General features: G+C 40.6%; 1 protein-coding gene across 7 annotated transcripts in view; it reads left to right on the top strand.

The window, feature by feature from the left end:
• The window catches only part of USP6NL (USP6 N-terminal like), a 210,209-nt gene that overhangs the window by 135,281 nt on the left and 56,738 nt on the right, over positions 1–18,190 (top strand). For 6 of the 7 annotated variants that reach the window (XM_061435711.1, XM_061435710.1, XM_061435713.1 and 3 more), the window contains exon 3: positions 17,770–17,837. In XM_061435711.1, the coding sequence (XP_061291695.1) occupies positions 17,770–17,837 (68 nt within the window). Of the gene's footprint in view, positions 1–13,784; positions 13,981–17,769; positions 17,838–18,190 lie in introns of those variants that run through there. The other variant, XM_061435709.1, reaches the window with a different exon arrangement.

The raw sequence follows: 18,190 nt of genomic DNA on the forward strand, positions 1-18,190 counted from the left end.
AGAATCTCCTTTGTCAGTGAATTGACCAGGAAAGTGGTGTGATCTGCTCAGGCAGATGCTCTGTCAGTTTTATTGTTTGGTTTGTGCTTATTTTTTTAAGTATTTGAACCAGCCCTTAACAGTGTAAAATGTAACATACTATCCTTTGTTTAAATTTTGCAGTTCTCAGTACAGCTGATCCTTTCAGATTATTATGGTGGATAAGGATAAGTTTCTCTGGGCCTCGTTTTCTATTCATTTATCCAGAAGGTAGAATATAGACTCTTGATCTCCTCTTTATGCGCTGACACAGGTCCCCTGCCTGCTTGGGCTGCTGGAAGTGAAAGTATTAATTGGTTTTCTTTTGGTCATTGGAAAGAGATAGTCCCCATCTCTTTGAATTTCTACTCTTCCTTTCCTTCCTTTAGAGCAGTAAAGACAACTGGAAGGTGAGGCCATTCCATCAGGAAAAGCTGAGGTGGCCTTGCACTTGAGAGGGGTCTCTGGAGGCTAAAACGAGGGTTCATCTGCTTGTGCAGAAGCAGCTATGTTGGATACACAGTAAATCTCAGCCTTTTCCTGAGGAAGGATTTTTCTCCTGCTCATTATCTTTACAATTGTTAACACTTTCATGTTAGGGTTTGATAAGGTGGCACATGTACATGATAAATAGTTCAAGGGTATTGAAGGTTATCCAGTGAAAGATAAGTGTCCTTTCCACTCATCTCCCCCAGACAGCTGCTGTGAACTTTGTGTATTTATGTTCATCCCTGACCCCCGTCGTGTGTTATACACACTGTTCTGAACCTTGACATTTTCCCCCTCTACTTACAGTACATCTTGGAGATGAATCCAAGTCAAATCAGTACAGAATATTGCTTCATGATTTTTAATAGCTGAATTGATGGACATTTTACATCATTTCCCATCATTTTGCTGCTTTGTGAAGTTGGCCATGTTTATTTACTCATAAAAGAGGAATTGGATTACTGTCCTAAATGCATTTTGTAATTTCAGATAGTTTACTCATTGAGTGGTTAACAATGCTTTCTAAGAAATACTTCCTGCAGTGAGAAGGATGGCAGGTCTTTAATATGAAGTGTGTTTTTATAGTCAGTCTTCTGGAGTTCTGGAGTATGGTAATCTTTTATGTGGAAGTTCGCATAACTCATCATGCTGGAAGAGGCTCTCTTCCCCCTTAGTGACTTCTTAAAAGAGTTTTATTGCTTGGCTGCTGTGTACCAAAAAAAAAAAATTGTTTAGAATCTGATTGAGCCTGTGTATAAGTTTTTGAGGTAAATTGAGAGTGAGGCATTGGGGTGGGAATGGGATTTATAGGTTGCTGACAAGAAAACTAAATGTGAATTTTCAGGGTCTCCAGGCAAGTTGTTACCTGGAGCCCAATGGCCACCCTTTCCCCTTTTCTTTCATCAGTCAGTTGCATTTAAGATTATTTCTTATTTTTAAACCTTGAATGTAACAGTGCAAGTTTCTTTGGAAATCTATACGCTACTACTGCTTTTTTTCTCAGGTATGTTATATACATTATCTGGAAGGTAATGTATGCAACATTATATAGGCATTTCATAATATTAAAGGAATATATCTTTGGATGTGATTAGACTTGTTTTTAAATTTTGTGAAGGCATCTGGTCTTTCTTAAAATTATGCACATTTGTGTTCCAAGGTAATACTCGGATTGAACTGATGGACTGCTTTTAGGGAGTAAATACTGTTAGAAACAGCTGTGCCTCCATTGGAACAAAGGTGTGAGAAATTCACTGCTCGTTCCTTTCGCTTTGGTGAACAGTGTCTGTTTTGTTTTATTAAGGTGTCTTTGTCAGGGAAACTCTGGAATCTTGTATAGTATTATCTACTACAAATAACCAATAGATGTGTTGGGACTATTTTTTTTTTAAGTTTGATACACTTGAGAGCTAATGAATCTTTACTCTGAAGAGCAATATGTGTTACATGTAGAAAGAAACATGTGGTTGAAAGGTTTGGAAAACAAAAAGTGGTGGACTGGGTTATAATGAATGAACAGTATGTGAGATGCCGTGGGTGGGGAGCCCATGTCTCCTGTTTTCCTGCCCAGAGTCTGGCAGTTGATAACTAGGAAAGCTTTTTTTTTCCCCCAAAGCTTACTTGTATCTAGTTGTGTATGAAAACAATATTTAGCTGCCTCAATTTAAACTTTGAAAAAATTTGCTTCCTTGTTTATGATACTGTGAAAATGCATTTTCTAACCATAAAACTATGGCGGCTTTATAGTATCAATGGAGGAAACCTTGGACACTTGGGTATCTGAAAGTGTAAGGAATAAGTAACTCTGGAAAGTAATCATTTTCAGATATAGGAAGACTTTTCTTTTTATTAGAATAGGACACTCACTGTGGAAATACAACCAGAGCAGTAGTTTTGAGCACACTGGAATGAACTAACCCACTTTCTGGTGGCCCTGCACCAGTTTCTTGGTAGCATATACCTTATTAGTTTAGACACACATACACACTTTCTCTCTCTAGCATAGTGGGCAGGTGGACACAGACTTTGGAGCCTTTCAGCTGTGGGTTTGAGTTGAACTCTGATGATAATTTAGACTTGGACAAATTGCTTGACCTCTGCATTTTATTTTTGTCATCTGTAAAATGTAAAAGATTATAGAACTGTTTGAGATTTTCTGTGTACCTAGCACAGTGCCTAATGAGCTATAAAAGTTCAACAGGCAGCTGTTAACAGGCAGACTAAACTGTTCTTCCTTCCTACGTGTATGATAAGTCGCTTCAGTCGTGTCCAGCTCTTTGAGACTCTGTGGACTGAAGCCCTCCAGGCTCCCCCGTCCATGGGCTTCTCCAGGCAAGGAAACTGGAGTGGGTTACCATGCCCTCCTGCAGGGGGTCTTCCCGACCCAGGGATCGAACCCGTGTCTTACTGTGTCTTCTGCACTGGCAGGCTGGTTGTTTACCACTAGTGCCACCTGGGAAGCCCCTTCCTTCCTGAGTGGTGGTCATTTTCTCCACAGCTTTTCTGTTCTCTCTCCTCTTCAGAAACATGTTGACTTCCTGTTGACTGGAGAGCATTTCCATGGCCTCTTGCCCTTGTTTAATACTGTTCTGAGTATTCCTGTTGACAGATCCTCTTGATAAGCCTTTGTTCAATTTCCTTTTTTATTTATTCAGAGACCATGTGGAGTGGTTAAGAGCACTCTGGAGCCATATTGCCTGGGTCTGAATGCCAATTCTGCAACTTCAAAGCTGTGTAATCCTTGCAAGTTCATTTACCTAATAATTTTCTTGTCTCTTAAATGAATGCTAATGATACCTACTTCTTAGTTTTGATGTGAAGACATTAAATGAAATAACATACATAAGACTTTAAAATTGCACAGAGTAAGTGCTAGCTCCTACTTATGAGCCTGGCTGGCTCTTTGTTGGCACTTAAGTCATCAGGACTCCTGATCAGTGACGGACCCTATATGTATAGCATTTTGATGTTTGTTATGCAAAATAAATCTTATCCTATACTGGTCACTCAAACATAACATTGTTAACACAGTTACAGTAACCATGTAAAGAAACATTTCATATTAAACACACATACACATGAGAAGTGTATAGATCACATTCTTAGGGTTTGTTGGGTGAAATGTGCTGTATGTTGTGAGAATTCTGTGGTATTGTGTCGAACTTTAGGGCTCTCTGTCTTATTTAATGAGTGAATGAATGGCAGCTTCAATATGATGCGAGCATGTAAAACATTTATCGTATCCCAAATTTCTGACTTTTGATGGGCTTATGTCCCAATTTGAACCTAAGGGCTGTGTGGGGACTGGATACTTGCATAGTTCATACTTCCGCTTATGCGTTAATGCAGTTCTTCCTGTGTGCTACTCAGTTGTTCTGGGTAATACTTAGTTCTTATTTTCGTGTGCCATTTTGAGCACAATTTGGTTTTTACATATTTGCATCTTTGATTTAAAGAGTGGAAAAGTTACCTTTGGGTGAGAATAAAGCTTGCCAAACTACTTGTGGGATTAGTTATTTGCTATTAGGATGAGCAGTCTGTGAATTCTCTGTTTTATATCTGGCCTTCAAGAATTTGGTGTAATTGCATTATTTCTTATTAAAATCCATTGAGCTGAATTCAGCACAAAGTTTTATTGTAATGAATAAAACTGTAATGCTTATAATTCTGAATGAGCTGAAAAGAGTTGTGAAAGTTAAGTAAATGAACTGAATTCAACAGAATTCTTTCTATAATCATAGAAATTAATCATGAAGGCATTTGATTATGTGATACTACGCATAGCAAATGCATGGCAAATGTCCCCTTCAGTCGTGTCCAGCTCTGTGCGACTCCATAGACAGCAGCTCACCAGGCTCCCCCGTCCCTGGGATTCTCCAGGCAAGAACACTGGAGTGGGTTGCCATTTCCTCCTCCAATGCATGAAAGTGAAAAGTGAAAGTGAAGTTGCTTAGTCGTGTCCGACTCTTAGCGACCCCATGGACTGCAGCCCACCAGGCTCCTCTGTCCATGGGATTTTTCAGGCAAGAGTACTGGAGTGGGGTGCCATTGCCTTCTCCGTGGCAAATGTCTGGTACCTGTTAAACCTCACTAAGCAGGTTATAAAGCTTCCACAAACAGGGAGTTGTTGCAGACCAGTCTTGTGTCATCTGTTAATACAATCATGCTCTCGTGCTACTGGAAGAACTGCTAAGGTGTAATCTTGAGTTTGCCAGCAACTGTAGGCGGTTGAAGTGAGTAAAATGACTCATATGCTTGTCTTGGTTCTAAGGATCTGTTGTTGCAATTTTGTCATTCAACCCTGCCGCCAAGTGTGGGAATTAAACTCACATTCAACAAGTAATAATTATGTTTCTCTCCAGTAGTAATGGTATTTAAGCATTGTTACATCACGTCATGTCTCTGTGAATCATCTTACACATAAATGTTGGCGTTACTAGTCTGATTTTGGGAGTTCTAGGGAAGCAGCAGTGATGCTCTTTCTCTTTGAGAAGTAGGGCAGGAGAGATTGACAGATGGAGAGCAAAATGCCTCCTGTGTCGGCTGATGGAGGACCTGACATTAGATCTGAAGTGGAAAGGACTTATTAGCCTCTCTCGACTTAGATTTACCCACCGGGTGACTAGCACAGCCAAGCCAACCCCTAGCTTCTGAGAGGAGTAGGGGAGCTGGGAACGTTGCTCTAGTGAATGCCCTTTGTGAAGTACGATGTGGCACACACAGCCGAGTAAGGAAGACCTTCCTGTAAAGCAAGTGAGACAGTGATGGTCTGTGAGTAGGCTGGGGAGCTAGAAGGAGGGAAAATGTGAGGGGTATAGATGGGAACACAGACATAACAAGGCTCTGGTTTCTTCATCTTTCAGGAGCCACACACGTACATACACACAGTTAATCATGTATGTCTTCATTCGTTCCTTAATGAATATGAGGATCTTGTAAATAATCACAAGTGCTACTTGGACTGTGACTTCTCCTGTCTGAGTCTTAATAAAATTTCAAATGCTCCCTTGAAATAGTATTTAAAAAAAAAAAAAACAGAATAAAATATATGAGAAAGCTAACAATCTTTAGCAAGTTCAGTTCAGTAGTTCAGTCACTCAGTCGTGTCTGTCTCTTTGCAACCCCATGGACTGCAGCATGCCAGACTTCCCTGTCCATCACCAACTCCTGGAGCCTACTCAAGCTCATGTCCATTGAGTCGGTGATGCCATCCAACCATCTCATCCTCTGTCATCCCCTTCTCTTCCCGCCTTCAATCTTTCCCAGCAAGTCGGTTCTTTGCATCAGGTGGCCAAAGTATTGGAGTTTCAGCTTCAACATCAGTCCTTCCAATAAGTATTCAGGACTGATTTCCTTTAGGATGGACTGGTTGGATCTTCTTGGAGTCTAAGGGACTCTCAAGAGTCCTTTCCAACACCACAGTTCAAAAGCGTCAATTCTTCAGCACTTAGCTTTCTTTATAGTCCAACTCTCACATACCTACGTGACTACTGGAAAAAAAAAAAAACTTTGACTATATGGACCTTTGTTGGCAAAGTAATGTCTCTGCTTTTTAATATACTGTCTAGGTTTGTCATAGCTTTCCTTCCAGGGAGCAAGTGTCTTTGAATTTCATGGCTGCAGTCACCATCTGCAGTGATTTTGGAGCCCAAGAAAATAAAGTCTGACACTGTTTCCACTGTTGCCCCATCTATTTCCCATGAAGTGATGGGACCGGATACCATGATCTTAGTTTTCTAAATGTTGAGTTTTAAGCCAACTTTTTCACTCTCCTCTTTCACTTTCATCAAGAGGCTCTTTAGTAAAGACATTTTTATTTTTATTTTCTTTGCAATGAAGCTATATAGAAGTATTTAGTAAGCAGCTACTGTGTGCCAGGCACTGTGGTAGCACAAGAGATGTCAAGATGAGTGAGGTACAGTCTTTTGTTCATGAAGATTACAGTTTAATAGGAGTGACTTGGAAATAAGTGTGTTCAGTAGATTGTTGTAGGTAAATAGATGGTAAAAGTACAGTGGACCTAAAGGAGCTGTGACCAGTTCTATCTAAGTCTGTAGTCATGATTAAATTTGAGGGGCAAATATTATCCTCTCTGTTATAGTAATGAAACTTTATTAGTAATTGTAGGACTTTAAAATGATTTTGTTTCTCATCCTTCTGGAAATCAAGAAGCAAGTAATTATTCTTAAGATTATGATTTAAAATATTTTATTAGTAACAGAAGTACTATAAAGAAAGCTGAGCACCGAAGAATTGATGCTTTTGAACTGTGGTGTTGGAGAAGACTCTTGGGAGTTCTTTGGACTGCAAGGAGATCCATCCTAAAGGAAATCAGTCCTGGCTGTTCATTGGAGGGACTGATGCTGAAGCTGAAACTCCAATACTTTGGCCACCTGATGTGAAGAGCTGACTCATTTGAAAAGACCCTGATTTTGGGAAAGATTGAGGGCAGGAGGAGAAGGGGATGACAGAGGATGAGATGGCTGGATGGCATCACTGACTCAATGGACATGGGTTTAGGTAGACTCCGGGAGTTGGTGATGGACAGGGAGGCCTAGTGTGATGAGGTTCATGGGGTCGCAAAGAGTCAGACACGACTGAGCAACTGAACTGAAATCTCTCTGTGATGCTGGGTGCTCCATTTTAAAATATTGGAGATTTGTCCTATTCTTACAGCTCTTAAAATGTATATGCTTACAACTGAAACAGAACATACAAGTGACCTGCCAGTTATAAAATGTTGATCTTTTTGTTTGTAAAAGCAGAAAAAGGACCTGGATAAGTTGGGGGACCCTGTGAAAGGAGGTTGTGATGGCAGTTGGGAAAGTGTTGGAAGGAACTCAGTTGAGCAACAAGGTACAGACCTGCTCACATGAGGACGTTCACATCTCTCCTCAATCCCACTCATCCTTGTTGAAAACTGGGCTTCTGTATGAGAATTTGAAGAAATGTGTTCTGTGTATTTAATGAAAAGTTTTAAAATGAAAGCTTGACATTGTAGAAAATGTTGACATCATGCTGCTTAGTGAGATAATAGAAGTATTTTGAATGGAAAGGTACAAATCCTATTTATGCTGACAAATAAAAGCTTAAATTGAGGCTTTAGGTTTGTTGTTTTGAACACTTTTATTGTCTCAGACAATGCATATTACCAGAGGAGGACTATGAAGATGTATGTGGAAGCTTGTGTGGCTCTTCTGAAGTGGAAGTTGGGGCATTTCTGAGGACCTTTGGGTTTATGGCCTTGGTTCTTTCCTGTATTGACTTTCCGTCTTTGGCTGCCCCTGCCCTTGATCATGACTAGTTATGCTGTTTTTATAATTGCAGCTATGATGAGAATCTTGTTGTTATGTTGTTTCCAAGTTAACATGGAAAGAGGGAAGGAAGCCAAATGATTTTTCTAAGATTATTGCTCCAGTGGGAGAAGGAAGAAGGAGAGAAATGGGTTCTTGAGGTTGTACTTTTTTTTTTGATGAGACATTTGTTGAATGTGGAGTTAACTGAGTTGTGAGAGGCGGGGGTGGGACTGTGCTGGAGGGCTCATAAGCAGCCGATCTTTGGGTCAGAGTTCCTCCCAGCAGAGGGTTGTAAAAGGATTGGAGGTTCTGGATCGTTCCTCACAGGACCACCAGGGGGAGCGTTTGGCTCAGGACGTCAAGGTCTCCTGGGATGCCGCTCCAGAATAAATTTGGTTGCAGAGCAGGCATATGTCACTTTAAGTGCTGTATTTAATTTCATCTCTCACAGAATGACCATTTAAAATAAGTGGTATTTCAGGTTCTCATGTGACTGGTGTGCCTTCCTTTATTTTGTTTGTTTTTAGTTGTATTTTGATGTTTCTGGCATTTCTTCTCTGAGCATTCCTTCCAGTCTTGGATCTAGAACATGGCAAGATAAATGCTGAAGTTTTTAGCAATGGTGCCTATTAAGATTTTATTATTAAAAAAAACTTTATTATTGAGGTATCTTAGTTCATAATCCGACTCAGTGGACATGAATTTGAGCAAATTCTGGGAGATAGTGGGGGACAGGGAAGCCTGGCCTGCTCTAGTCCATAGGGTCCCGAAGAGTCACACACAACTTAGTGACTGAACAACTACAATAACAAAATCTATACTAAGAAGGTGATCACAAATAACTGAAACATTGTTTAGGCACCATTGATACTCTGAAAGATGAGATGACATTAAGGAACTCATAGACATGGATAACTTATTCAGAGAATTTCGGGAAAAGAGCACTTGCTGCGTGCATGCATCGCACGGGAAAGGAGAGCCAGCAGCAGCAACATAGGGACAGGCTTGTGTGTCTTATTTTTAGGCTGAAAGGTCTGTATGATAGTGACTCTGCTGTGCCCTGCATACTGGGCACCGTTTTCCTCCCTGCAGCATCTCTCAGCTTGCTTGTGGTTTCTGCTTCCTCGTTTTTTCTGCTTGCCTTTGGTCACCATAGCTGGTTAAGCTCTTTACCTCATAATGTTTCATCTTTAGCTCTCATTACAAATTGACTCTCTGCTTTATCCTAGTCACGTTCTAAGAGAGGACTGATTGATAACTTACATTAGTGCATTAGGAAACTTTACAGCTGTGAAAAAGGGTTGAGGGAGATCCACGGACTTATTGGAGCCAACCTGATCTCTCTGTTCAGTGACGTCACGTTGGTATCTTGGGAATTGGCCACTGCGGTGGGAATCTTCACAGCATGGAAATTGGCAGATACCACAAACCAGAGCTCACAGCCTGTACTTCTTCCCTCCGGGAACTGGTTGCTAAGCTTTTACTGGCATACCACTGGGTAGGTGTTGATGTGCATAAGCTTGAAGATGCACTGTTAAGCAAGAAAAGAGTAATCTCTAGAATTATATATAGAATGGTTCTAGTTTTTAAATAGAAAAGGGACATTTAAATATATGTGCCTGTGCATACGTACATGCAGATTCTTGTACAGTGTGGAGAAGAGTTTTGGGAGAGAATGGTGGCTGCTTCTAGGAGTGGGGACTTAGGCTGGGAGTGGAGCATATGCAGCTGTTCAGATCAGAGTTCAGTTTTAGACACTGTGTGTATAGTTGATACTGAACATTAAAAGCCAATAAAATTCTTATATAATCATAAAGTCAGTAGTCAGTATAGTTTACTTCAGTGTTAAATATAATGATGAGGTGTGTAGGAAAGAAATATAATCCTACTGACAGTGTCATGGTCAGATGGATTCACTTTTCCCATGTGTATCAAATCCATAGCCACACCCCTTTGTATATTACTTCATATCAATATTTGACCATGACTTTTCAGCTCTCCCTGCTTTGTTTGTCCTGAGATTTCTAACAGTCCTCTTACCTCTTTTTGGTGTCTTTTATATGTAAGCGTTTACCGTATTGCAATAATGCCGTGATCTGTATGTTGCCTGGCATCCACTTTCTTCTTGAAGAAACTTTGTATTCCCTCTTCTAATGCAGTCTCGTAACTCTCTAGGCAGCTGCCCCGTTGGCATCTGGAAATGTCCAATTTTAGCCTCTGGAGATTTCATGGATCCAGTGTCTGCTGCTCATTTTGATTCTGTTAAAGAAAAAAATTATTCTAACACTTATTACAACAATAAAGAAGACTTTATTCAGGGCTGTTCCAAGGAGTGTCAAGAATATCACAATAGGGGAGAAAGATAGGGCTCAACTCCAAGTACAGTAAGGGATTTATCATTAATTCACCAAATGAGGGCTTTGGTGGGTGCAAAGTTACTAAGAGGAGACCTCAGTGATGGGGGAATCTTGCTAAACTTATATAACAGGATTTTTGGTAGAGACAGGCCAGGGTTACTGGATATCAAGGGTGGAGGAGGAGAAATCTGACCAGATAGCAAAGGTGATGAGGTATCAAGGGTGGGGGGGATTCTTGCTATAGATGGGTGAGGCAGGCTGAAGACAGGATGGAGGCCAAGGTCAAGGCCTAGTAAAGTTTGGACAAGGAGAGAGTCTTTGTCAGAGAAACATTGTTGAGGCAGTAAACTGTGAATCATTGTATTAGTTTCCTGTTGCTGCCTGTCACAAACTTGGTGGCTTAAAGCAACGAAATTGATCCTCCTACTATTCTGGAGGATGTACGTAGTTACACTGGGCTAAAGTCAGGTGTCAGCAGGGCTTATTCCTCGGGGAGACACCAGGGGAGATGCTGGGATGCCTCGAGAAGGGGGGTCAGGTATCCCCGTGTCTTTTTGAGCTTCTGGAGGCTGTCTGCTTTCCTTGGCTCCTGTAAATGTAATTAGACTGGCATCAGATTTCTAATCAGCCAGAAGGTAATGCAGCACTTATTTTCAAAGTTCTGAGGGAAAAAAAAATTTATCATGAGCTTGGAATTCTGTATCTAGACAAACAACTGATTAAGTATGAAGAAAAAATAAAAACGTTTACAGATAGTACAAGGTGTGTTGAGCTGAAGATTGACTCCCCACAACATCCTAATCTCTGGAAGGTGTCAGTTCAGTTCAGTCGCTCAGTTGTGTCCGACTCTTTGCGACCTCATGAACCGCAGCACGCCAGGCCTCCCTGTCCATCACCAGCTCCTGGAGTTCACTCAGACTCACGTCCGTCGAGTCAGTGAAAAGCAAAGGAGAAAAGGAAAGATATAAGCATCTGAATGCAGAGTTCCACAGAATAGCAAGAAGAGATAAGAAAGCCTTCCTTAGCCATCAATGCAAAGAAATAGAGGAAAACTACAGAATAGGAAAGACTAGAGATCTCTTCAGGAAAATTAGAGTTACCAAGGGAACATTTCATGCAAAGATGGGCTCGATAAAGGACAGAAATGGTATGGACCTAACAGAAGCAGAAGATATTAAGAAGAGGTGGCAAGAATACACAGAAGAACTGTACAAAAAAGAGCTTCACAACCCAGATAATCACAATGGTGTGATCACTCACCTAGAGCCAGACATCCTGGAATGTGAAGTCAAGTGGGCCTTAGAAAGCATCACTACGAAGAAAGCTAGTGGAGGTGATGGAATTCCAGTGGAGCTATTTCAAATCCTGAAAGATAATGCTGTGAAAGTGCTGCACTCAATCTGCCAGCAAGTTTGGAAAACTCAGCAGTGGCCACAGGACTGGACAAGGTCAGTTTTCATTGCAATCCCAAAGAAAGGCAATGCCAAAGAATGCTCAAACTACCGCACAATTGCACTCATCTCACATGCTAGTAAAGTAATGCTCAAAATTCTCCAAGCCAGGCTTCAGCGATACGTGAACTGTGAACTTCCTGATGTTCAAGCTGGTTTTAGAAAAGGCAGAGGAACCAGAGATCAAATTGCCAACATCTGCTGGATCATGGAAAAAGCAAGAGAGTTCCAGAAAAACATCTATTTCTGCTTTATTGACTATGCCAAAGCCTTTGACTGTGTGGATCATAATAAACTGTGGAAAATTCTGAAAGAGATGGGAATACCAGACCACCTGACCTGCCTCTTGAGAAATCTGTATGCAGGTCAGAAAGCAACAGTTAAAACTGGACATGGAACAGACTGGTTCCATATAGGAAAAGGAGTACGTCAAGGCTGTATATTGTCACCCTGCTTATTTAACTTACATGCAGGGTACATCATGAGAAACGCTGGACTGGAAGAAACACAAGCTGGAATCAAGATTGCCGGGAGAAATATCAATAACCTCAGATATGCAGATGACACCACCCTTATGGCAGAAAGTGAAGAGGAACTCAAAAGCCTCTTGATGAAAGTGAAAGTGGAGAGTGAAAAAGTTGGCTTAAAGCTCAACATTCAGAAAATAAAGATCCTGGCATCCAGTCCCATCACTTCATGGGAAATAGATGGGGAAACAGTGGAAACAGTGTCAGACTTTATTTTTGGGGCTCCATAATTACTGCAGATGTGACTGCAGCCATGAAATTAAAAGAAGCGTACTCCTCGGAAAGTTATGACCAACCTAGATAGCATATTCAAAAGCAGAGACATTACTTTGCCAACAAAGGTCCGTCTAGTCAAGGCTATGGTTTTTCCTGTTGTCACGTATGGATGTGAGAGTTGGACTGTGAAGAAGGCTGAGCGCCGAAGAATTGATGCTTTTGAACTGTGGTGTTGGAGAAGACTCTTGAGAGTCCCTTGGACTGCAAGGAGATCCAAGCAGTCCATTCTGAAGGAGATCAGCCCTGGGATTTCTTTGGACGGAATGATGCTAAAGCTGAAACTGCAGTACTTTGGCCACCTCATGTGAAGAGTTGACTCATTGGAAAAGACTCTGATGCTGGGAGGGATTGGGGGCAGGAGGCGAAGGGGACGACAGAGGATGAGATGGCTGGATGGTGAGGATGTACCTAATATGTCAAAAGGGATTTTCGAATGGGAAGCTGATCTGGATCATGAAGGTGGGCACAATGTCATCACAGGAACCTTATGAGAAGAGGACAAAAAGGTCAGAGGAGGGAGGAGATTTGAGGATGGCGGCAAGAGGTTGGAGTGATGTGAAGGAAGGGGCCTGGAGCCAAGGAAAGCAGGCACCCTCCAGAAGCTCAAAAGACAAGGGGACACTTTCCGCCCCGCACCCCCACGTCCTGGTTTATGATTTGGACTTTCAACCCTCTCCCTGAGCTTCTTACAACTGGCTTAAGCTTAAGTGTAAGTTAAGTTTGATTGTAAACTTAATTCATTAGTGTAATTAATGTGCATAAGCATGGCTTTAACATGGCTGCCATGTTTGCAAAGTAGTTTCCATATTGTAGGTCCCAACTCACTTTTTAAAAAAGAAAGAAGGACACAATGAAGGGCAGAAGGCGAGACTCCGCACTTCGCAGTGCTGCCCTGCGGTAGTTACGCATATTGTATCATGAAACTTTTATTTCACTTGTAGTGTGTGCTGTGTGAAATATTTCCCAAACCCTCCAGAATTTAGTATGTATTTGCTTAGTGTCTGAAACGGGCTGAAGCTTTTTAAAAAGTATCATTAAAATTGTTATAAAATGTACTTGAGTATTCATACTTAGATTTAGTTTGTTTTAAATAAAAATTTTCTTTGTTGCTCCAAGACAAGTTTTGATAAAAGTAGTAAGAATGTGGCTGGTTTTGAAGCTCAAGATTAAGGCTTATTCAAAGCCCCTGTTTGTTACCAGCTGGAATGCTGGGTGTAGGCTGGTGTGGCTCATACTTGGGATGGAGCCTGAGACGCATGTTTTTACCCTCAACAAACATCATCTTTGTTTGGGTATCTGTAGTCTGTGTAACCACAGCAAGGTCTTTTATTCTCCCTAGAATATATCTCAAACCTTTTCTTTCTTGTGTTTGTTTCACAAATAGTTTAAAGCAGAGCTGCCTTCCACTCTTGTGTTTCAGTTTGTTGCAGAATGTGTGAGGGGCCGCCTAGCACTGTGGCGTACTTGTAGCTGGAGAGCAGGAATGGAATCTTGTATAGATAAATCTACTCTATGAGGACTGAAGCTGTTGTTAATTCCCAGGGCCAGACTGGTTATCTAACAAAGGGTAAAGTACTTTTTATGTTAAAATATATATTTATTTAACATTCATCTGTCAAAATGTATACTAGGAAAAATGGTCTGTCAATTTTGTGTCATTGGATTGAATTTAAAATTTAAAACCTTTGAGTGAATTGTTCATTACAGTCTGGGGCTATTACAGTTCAGGTGGATGCTTGATTCTTAAAAGTTCTTATGGTTACATGGAATTAGAGGTGTTCTTAAAATGCTGTCGTTATTTTCTTCTGTACACTTGTGCCCCGAGATGTTTTATATGTACTTGAGTTTTTAATCCAAATGTCTTTCGATCTTTAACTGCTTAAAATGTGCCTCTTATACTTTGAGACGTTCTTATATTAGATGGAAAGTCAATTAGAGTAATTTGTTTGCATTTGAGCTGACTACTCTGGTAGTTCTGTTGTTTGATGACTGGTGGTGTAAGTGCCCAGGACCACTGCTGCTGTTTAATGGTTGCCTGAAGTCGGGGCACACTTGCAGGCACAAGACGGCTGCCGTGCCCTCTGTGGTCAGTGTTTTTAGGGCAAACTCTTTGTTCTGCAGTGGAATTTCTAAATAAGCAATCAGAACAAAACCATAGGGATTATTCTATTATAATTCTTAATAAACTTCTCAACTGTAGATAAGACAGTGTGCAGCATAATTTAACTTCAGTGAATTCTGCATAAGGACACTACTTTCTGGAAAGATGATTGCCTTAAACGATGTCTCTAAACTCAGTGTCGGGAAAGATTGGCATTTCCATTTAGTCTCTTCAAAGAAGCAGGTTTGGCTATATTTTATAAGATAAGTTTGACTTTAAATCTGTTCTCTTTTACATTTATTAATACCACAGATTTTTCTCCTCATGGGGAAATAACAAGAGCTTTCTAAAGGAATTTAAGACTAGCACTTACTTGATTCAGAATCAGCTGCGCTAATCATTTTAGTCATTTTTCTTTCATAACATTAGAGCACAGCTTCATCCAGTTCCAGGACAGCCTCTATTATTGGCTAGGTTTTCCTTTCTAGAAATTTCTAGACTGGAGATGGATCCATGTAAAGCATAGTATCTTACAGCCACAAAGATGTTTTCTTGGGATATTTTGTATCTTCATTTCCCAGCTCTATACTGTTCCCAGTTCTTACCTTTATACTTTTATTAAACTTTTCATTGTTAAGCTAGAAGTATAGTTGAGATTCCTAGGACTAGTAGCAGAAATAAGGGGCTGGTATAAAATACTTCCGAGAAAGCCCTCATTTATTGAATTTTGCCCAGTCACCATAGAAATTCATGCTTAGCTGTTCTGATAATGGAAATGGAATTTACTGTGTGGTCAGGGTTCCTAGTTTGAGTTTATTTTCTGTTCATTTGCTTCCCCTGCCCTTTTGGTGGGTATATGAATGCAATGGGTTAAAACTGGGTAAAGGAAGAGGGAGAAAGGAGTTGAGGAAGGTTCCTAAGTCTAAAATAAGATAATTCATATGTGTATAATTGAGCTGAGTATCCCAGACTTCTGAGTGCATCCTGTGTGTGCCAAGTCGCTTCAGTCATATCCAACTCTTTGCGACCCTATGGGCTTAGCTGGCCAGGCTTCTCTGCCCATAGGATTCTCCAGGGAAGAATACTGGAGTGGGTTGCCATGCCCTCCTTCAGGGGATCTTCTTGACCCAGGGATCAAACCTGCATCTCTTAGGTCTCCTGCACTGGCAGGTGGATTCTTTACCACTGGTGCCACCTGGGATGCATTAGTTTACTGAAAACCATTTTATTGGACCATTGTGTCATTTATTCACATTTCCCGCAAAGGTTCTCAATTGACACTTCGAGAAAAGCAGTGGCATAAACACTTTTTCCCCCAAATAAGCTTTAAGAAATTGACAGATTTCTGTTTTGCTGTATTTACTATTATAAACAACCTTGTGATTATCTCCTTGTCATAAATTCCTAGAGGTGGAACTGTTGGGTAAAGGAGATGCCTGTTTTGAAGATTTTTGATATGTTTTATCAAGATGCTTTCCAGAAAGAGTTGATACATTTGTGAATCCACCGAGTGTCAGTGAGGGCACATCGCCCCACACTGTATCGAGACTGAGTAATATTGCTGCGTTTTGGGGTCAGTCTGAGATAGGTGCAAAGTGGTATTTTAAAACTTGCATTTCTTTAGTTTCTAATGACTTGATTCCCCCTGGCCCTGCCCTGCATGTCTTGGCTTTTAAAATTAGCTTTTATTTTTGTCAGAACTTTACTTGGTGTAAAGATTTAGGATCTGTAAAACTTACTTTGAAAAATAAGCTCACTTCCACACGCTTCCCCACCAGGCTGCCCACCCATAGAAGTAACTGCTCTCCAGTCCCAGCTGATTGATTTTCTATTTACTTCCAAAGCACTAGATAACATGCCTATATTACCACTTCCTGTTCTGCAGATTTAGTCATTATCTCATGATTTCCTGCTTTGGAGGGCGAGGATGGCTTCCCCGCACTCAGCCTCTTACATACACACATGCCTCCCTTCAACTCTTAGGAACTTGGCTTCTTCAGTCAACTACTTGTTTTCAACCCCACCCTCACCTCTTTGGAACCTCCATTGCTGTGCCCCTGAGGGCCAGGATTTAAAGAACCCCATGTTGTCAGTTTAGTGGGGTTTTAGGAGGAATGGATATAAAAGTGTGTGTCCCATCTGCCATATTTCACTGGACATCCTTTTTTGTGTCTTTCAGTGATCATTTAATACAGTAATGGTTAAAATTATGGGCTGTAGATTCAATATCCTCTGAATCCTATCGTTGCTGTTTACTAGCTGTGTGACCTTAGACAAGTCGGTTAAAATCTTTAAACCCTGTTTTTTGTTTTCTTTTTTTTTTTCATCTGTGTAATAGAATTAACAGGATAAAGCCCGGAATTAAGTGTGATAAGGCATGTAAGATCACTGCTGGCAGGATCTTACTGTCTGCCGGGCGCTTCCTGAGAACAGGTTTGTCTCTGCTGTTGTTGCTTCTGTGAGTTTCTTGCTCGTGACCTTTGCCCAGTTTCCACTGGAATGCTTGTTTTCCGTCTTGACCAGAGGTGCCTTTTATATATAGCCGGTCATTGATCTTTTAATTTATGGGACTTGGGTGTGTAATCATATCCATACTATTTCATATTTTGATCTCTAATCATTGTCAGACTTACGTTTTTGAAAGATAACATGATGGGTAATGAGAAAGAAGGGTGTGTGTTGTGGTAAAACTGCACATTATGATAATAGTTGGGACAGTTGATAAGGGGGACCTCAGGCTAAATGTAAAGAAATGATTATATTCATCATGTCAGAGAAATATATTTTTAAAACCCTTAAACTCTATCTTGCATTAGTTTATTTTGTGAGTAAATTACCTAAATTTTTAAAAGCCTTCTTGAATGCTCTTCTCATCACCTACCCAAGTGGATTTCATCTGAAAACTTAGAACTCTCATTTCCAGTTTCTACTTTAATTCTTATTTCTGTGAAATTAGATCCAAATATAACTCTTGAGGGATAAGATTTACATATCCCCTAACTTAATGCTGTGTTAACAGATTTGCTTTCTTTTGAGGGTGGTATGTAACATCAAAATAGTAGATATGTAGATATTTCAAAGTTGTAGTTATGGATACTTAACTCACCCTTGTAAGTTTATTTGATTTTTGCTGATTTGTCATTTTAGGCAGCATCAATTTATTGTTTTATTTTCACTTGTTTTGTCTTAGTTTTATGATTAATTAATTTTGTAAATCTTTAAACAACAGTTCACTGAAATTTGGTCTCTCCACAGATTCAAACCAGGATGTAGCACTTAAACTTGCCCAGGAGCGAGCCGAAATAGTTGCTAAATATGACAAAGTAAGTATTCATCATTACTCTTTAATTAATTTCTATTTTCAAAAATATAAATAGAAGAGGATTTGCTTTTTGGAGGGCTTAAATTACAGTGGCAGTTTGATTATTTCCCATGACTGTTGAAGTCATCTAATTTCTCTGGCTTTGCCTCCGTAGTTTCTCCCCCTCCGTCCTTCTTCTCCAGCCACGCTGGTCGCCTGTTATTCTTCCAGGCTTGCTCCTGTCTCAGGGCCTTCGCACAGGCTGTTTCTTCTGCCTGGAGCACTTGTGTGCTGGATACCCTCGTGCCCTTTCGCCTCCTCTTTCTCTTTGCCCTGATGCTGCCTCTTAGTGAACTGTTCTCTGACCACACTGTT

This window comes from Bos javanicus, chromosome 13, assembly GCF_032452875.1.
Source record: "Bos javanicus breed banteng chromosome 13, ARS-OSU_banteng_1.0, whole genome shotgun sequence".
NCBI lineage: Eukaryota > Metazoa > Chordata > Mammalia > Artiodactyla > Bovidae > Bos > Bos javanicus.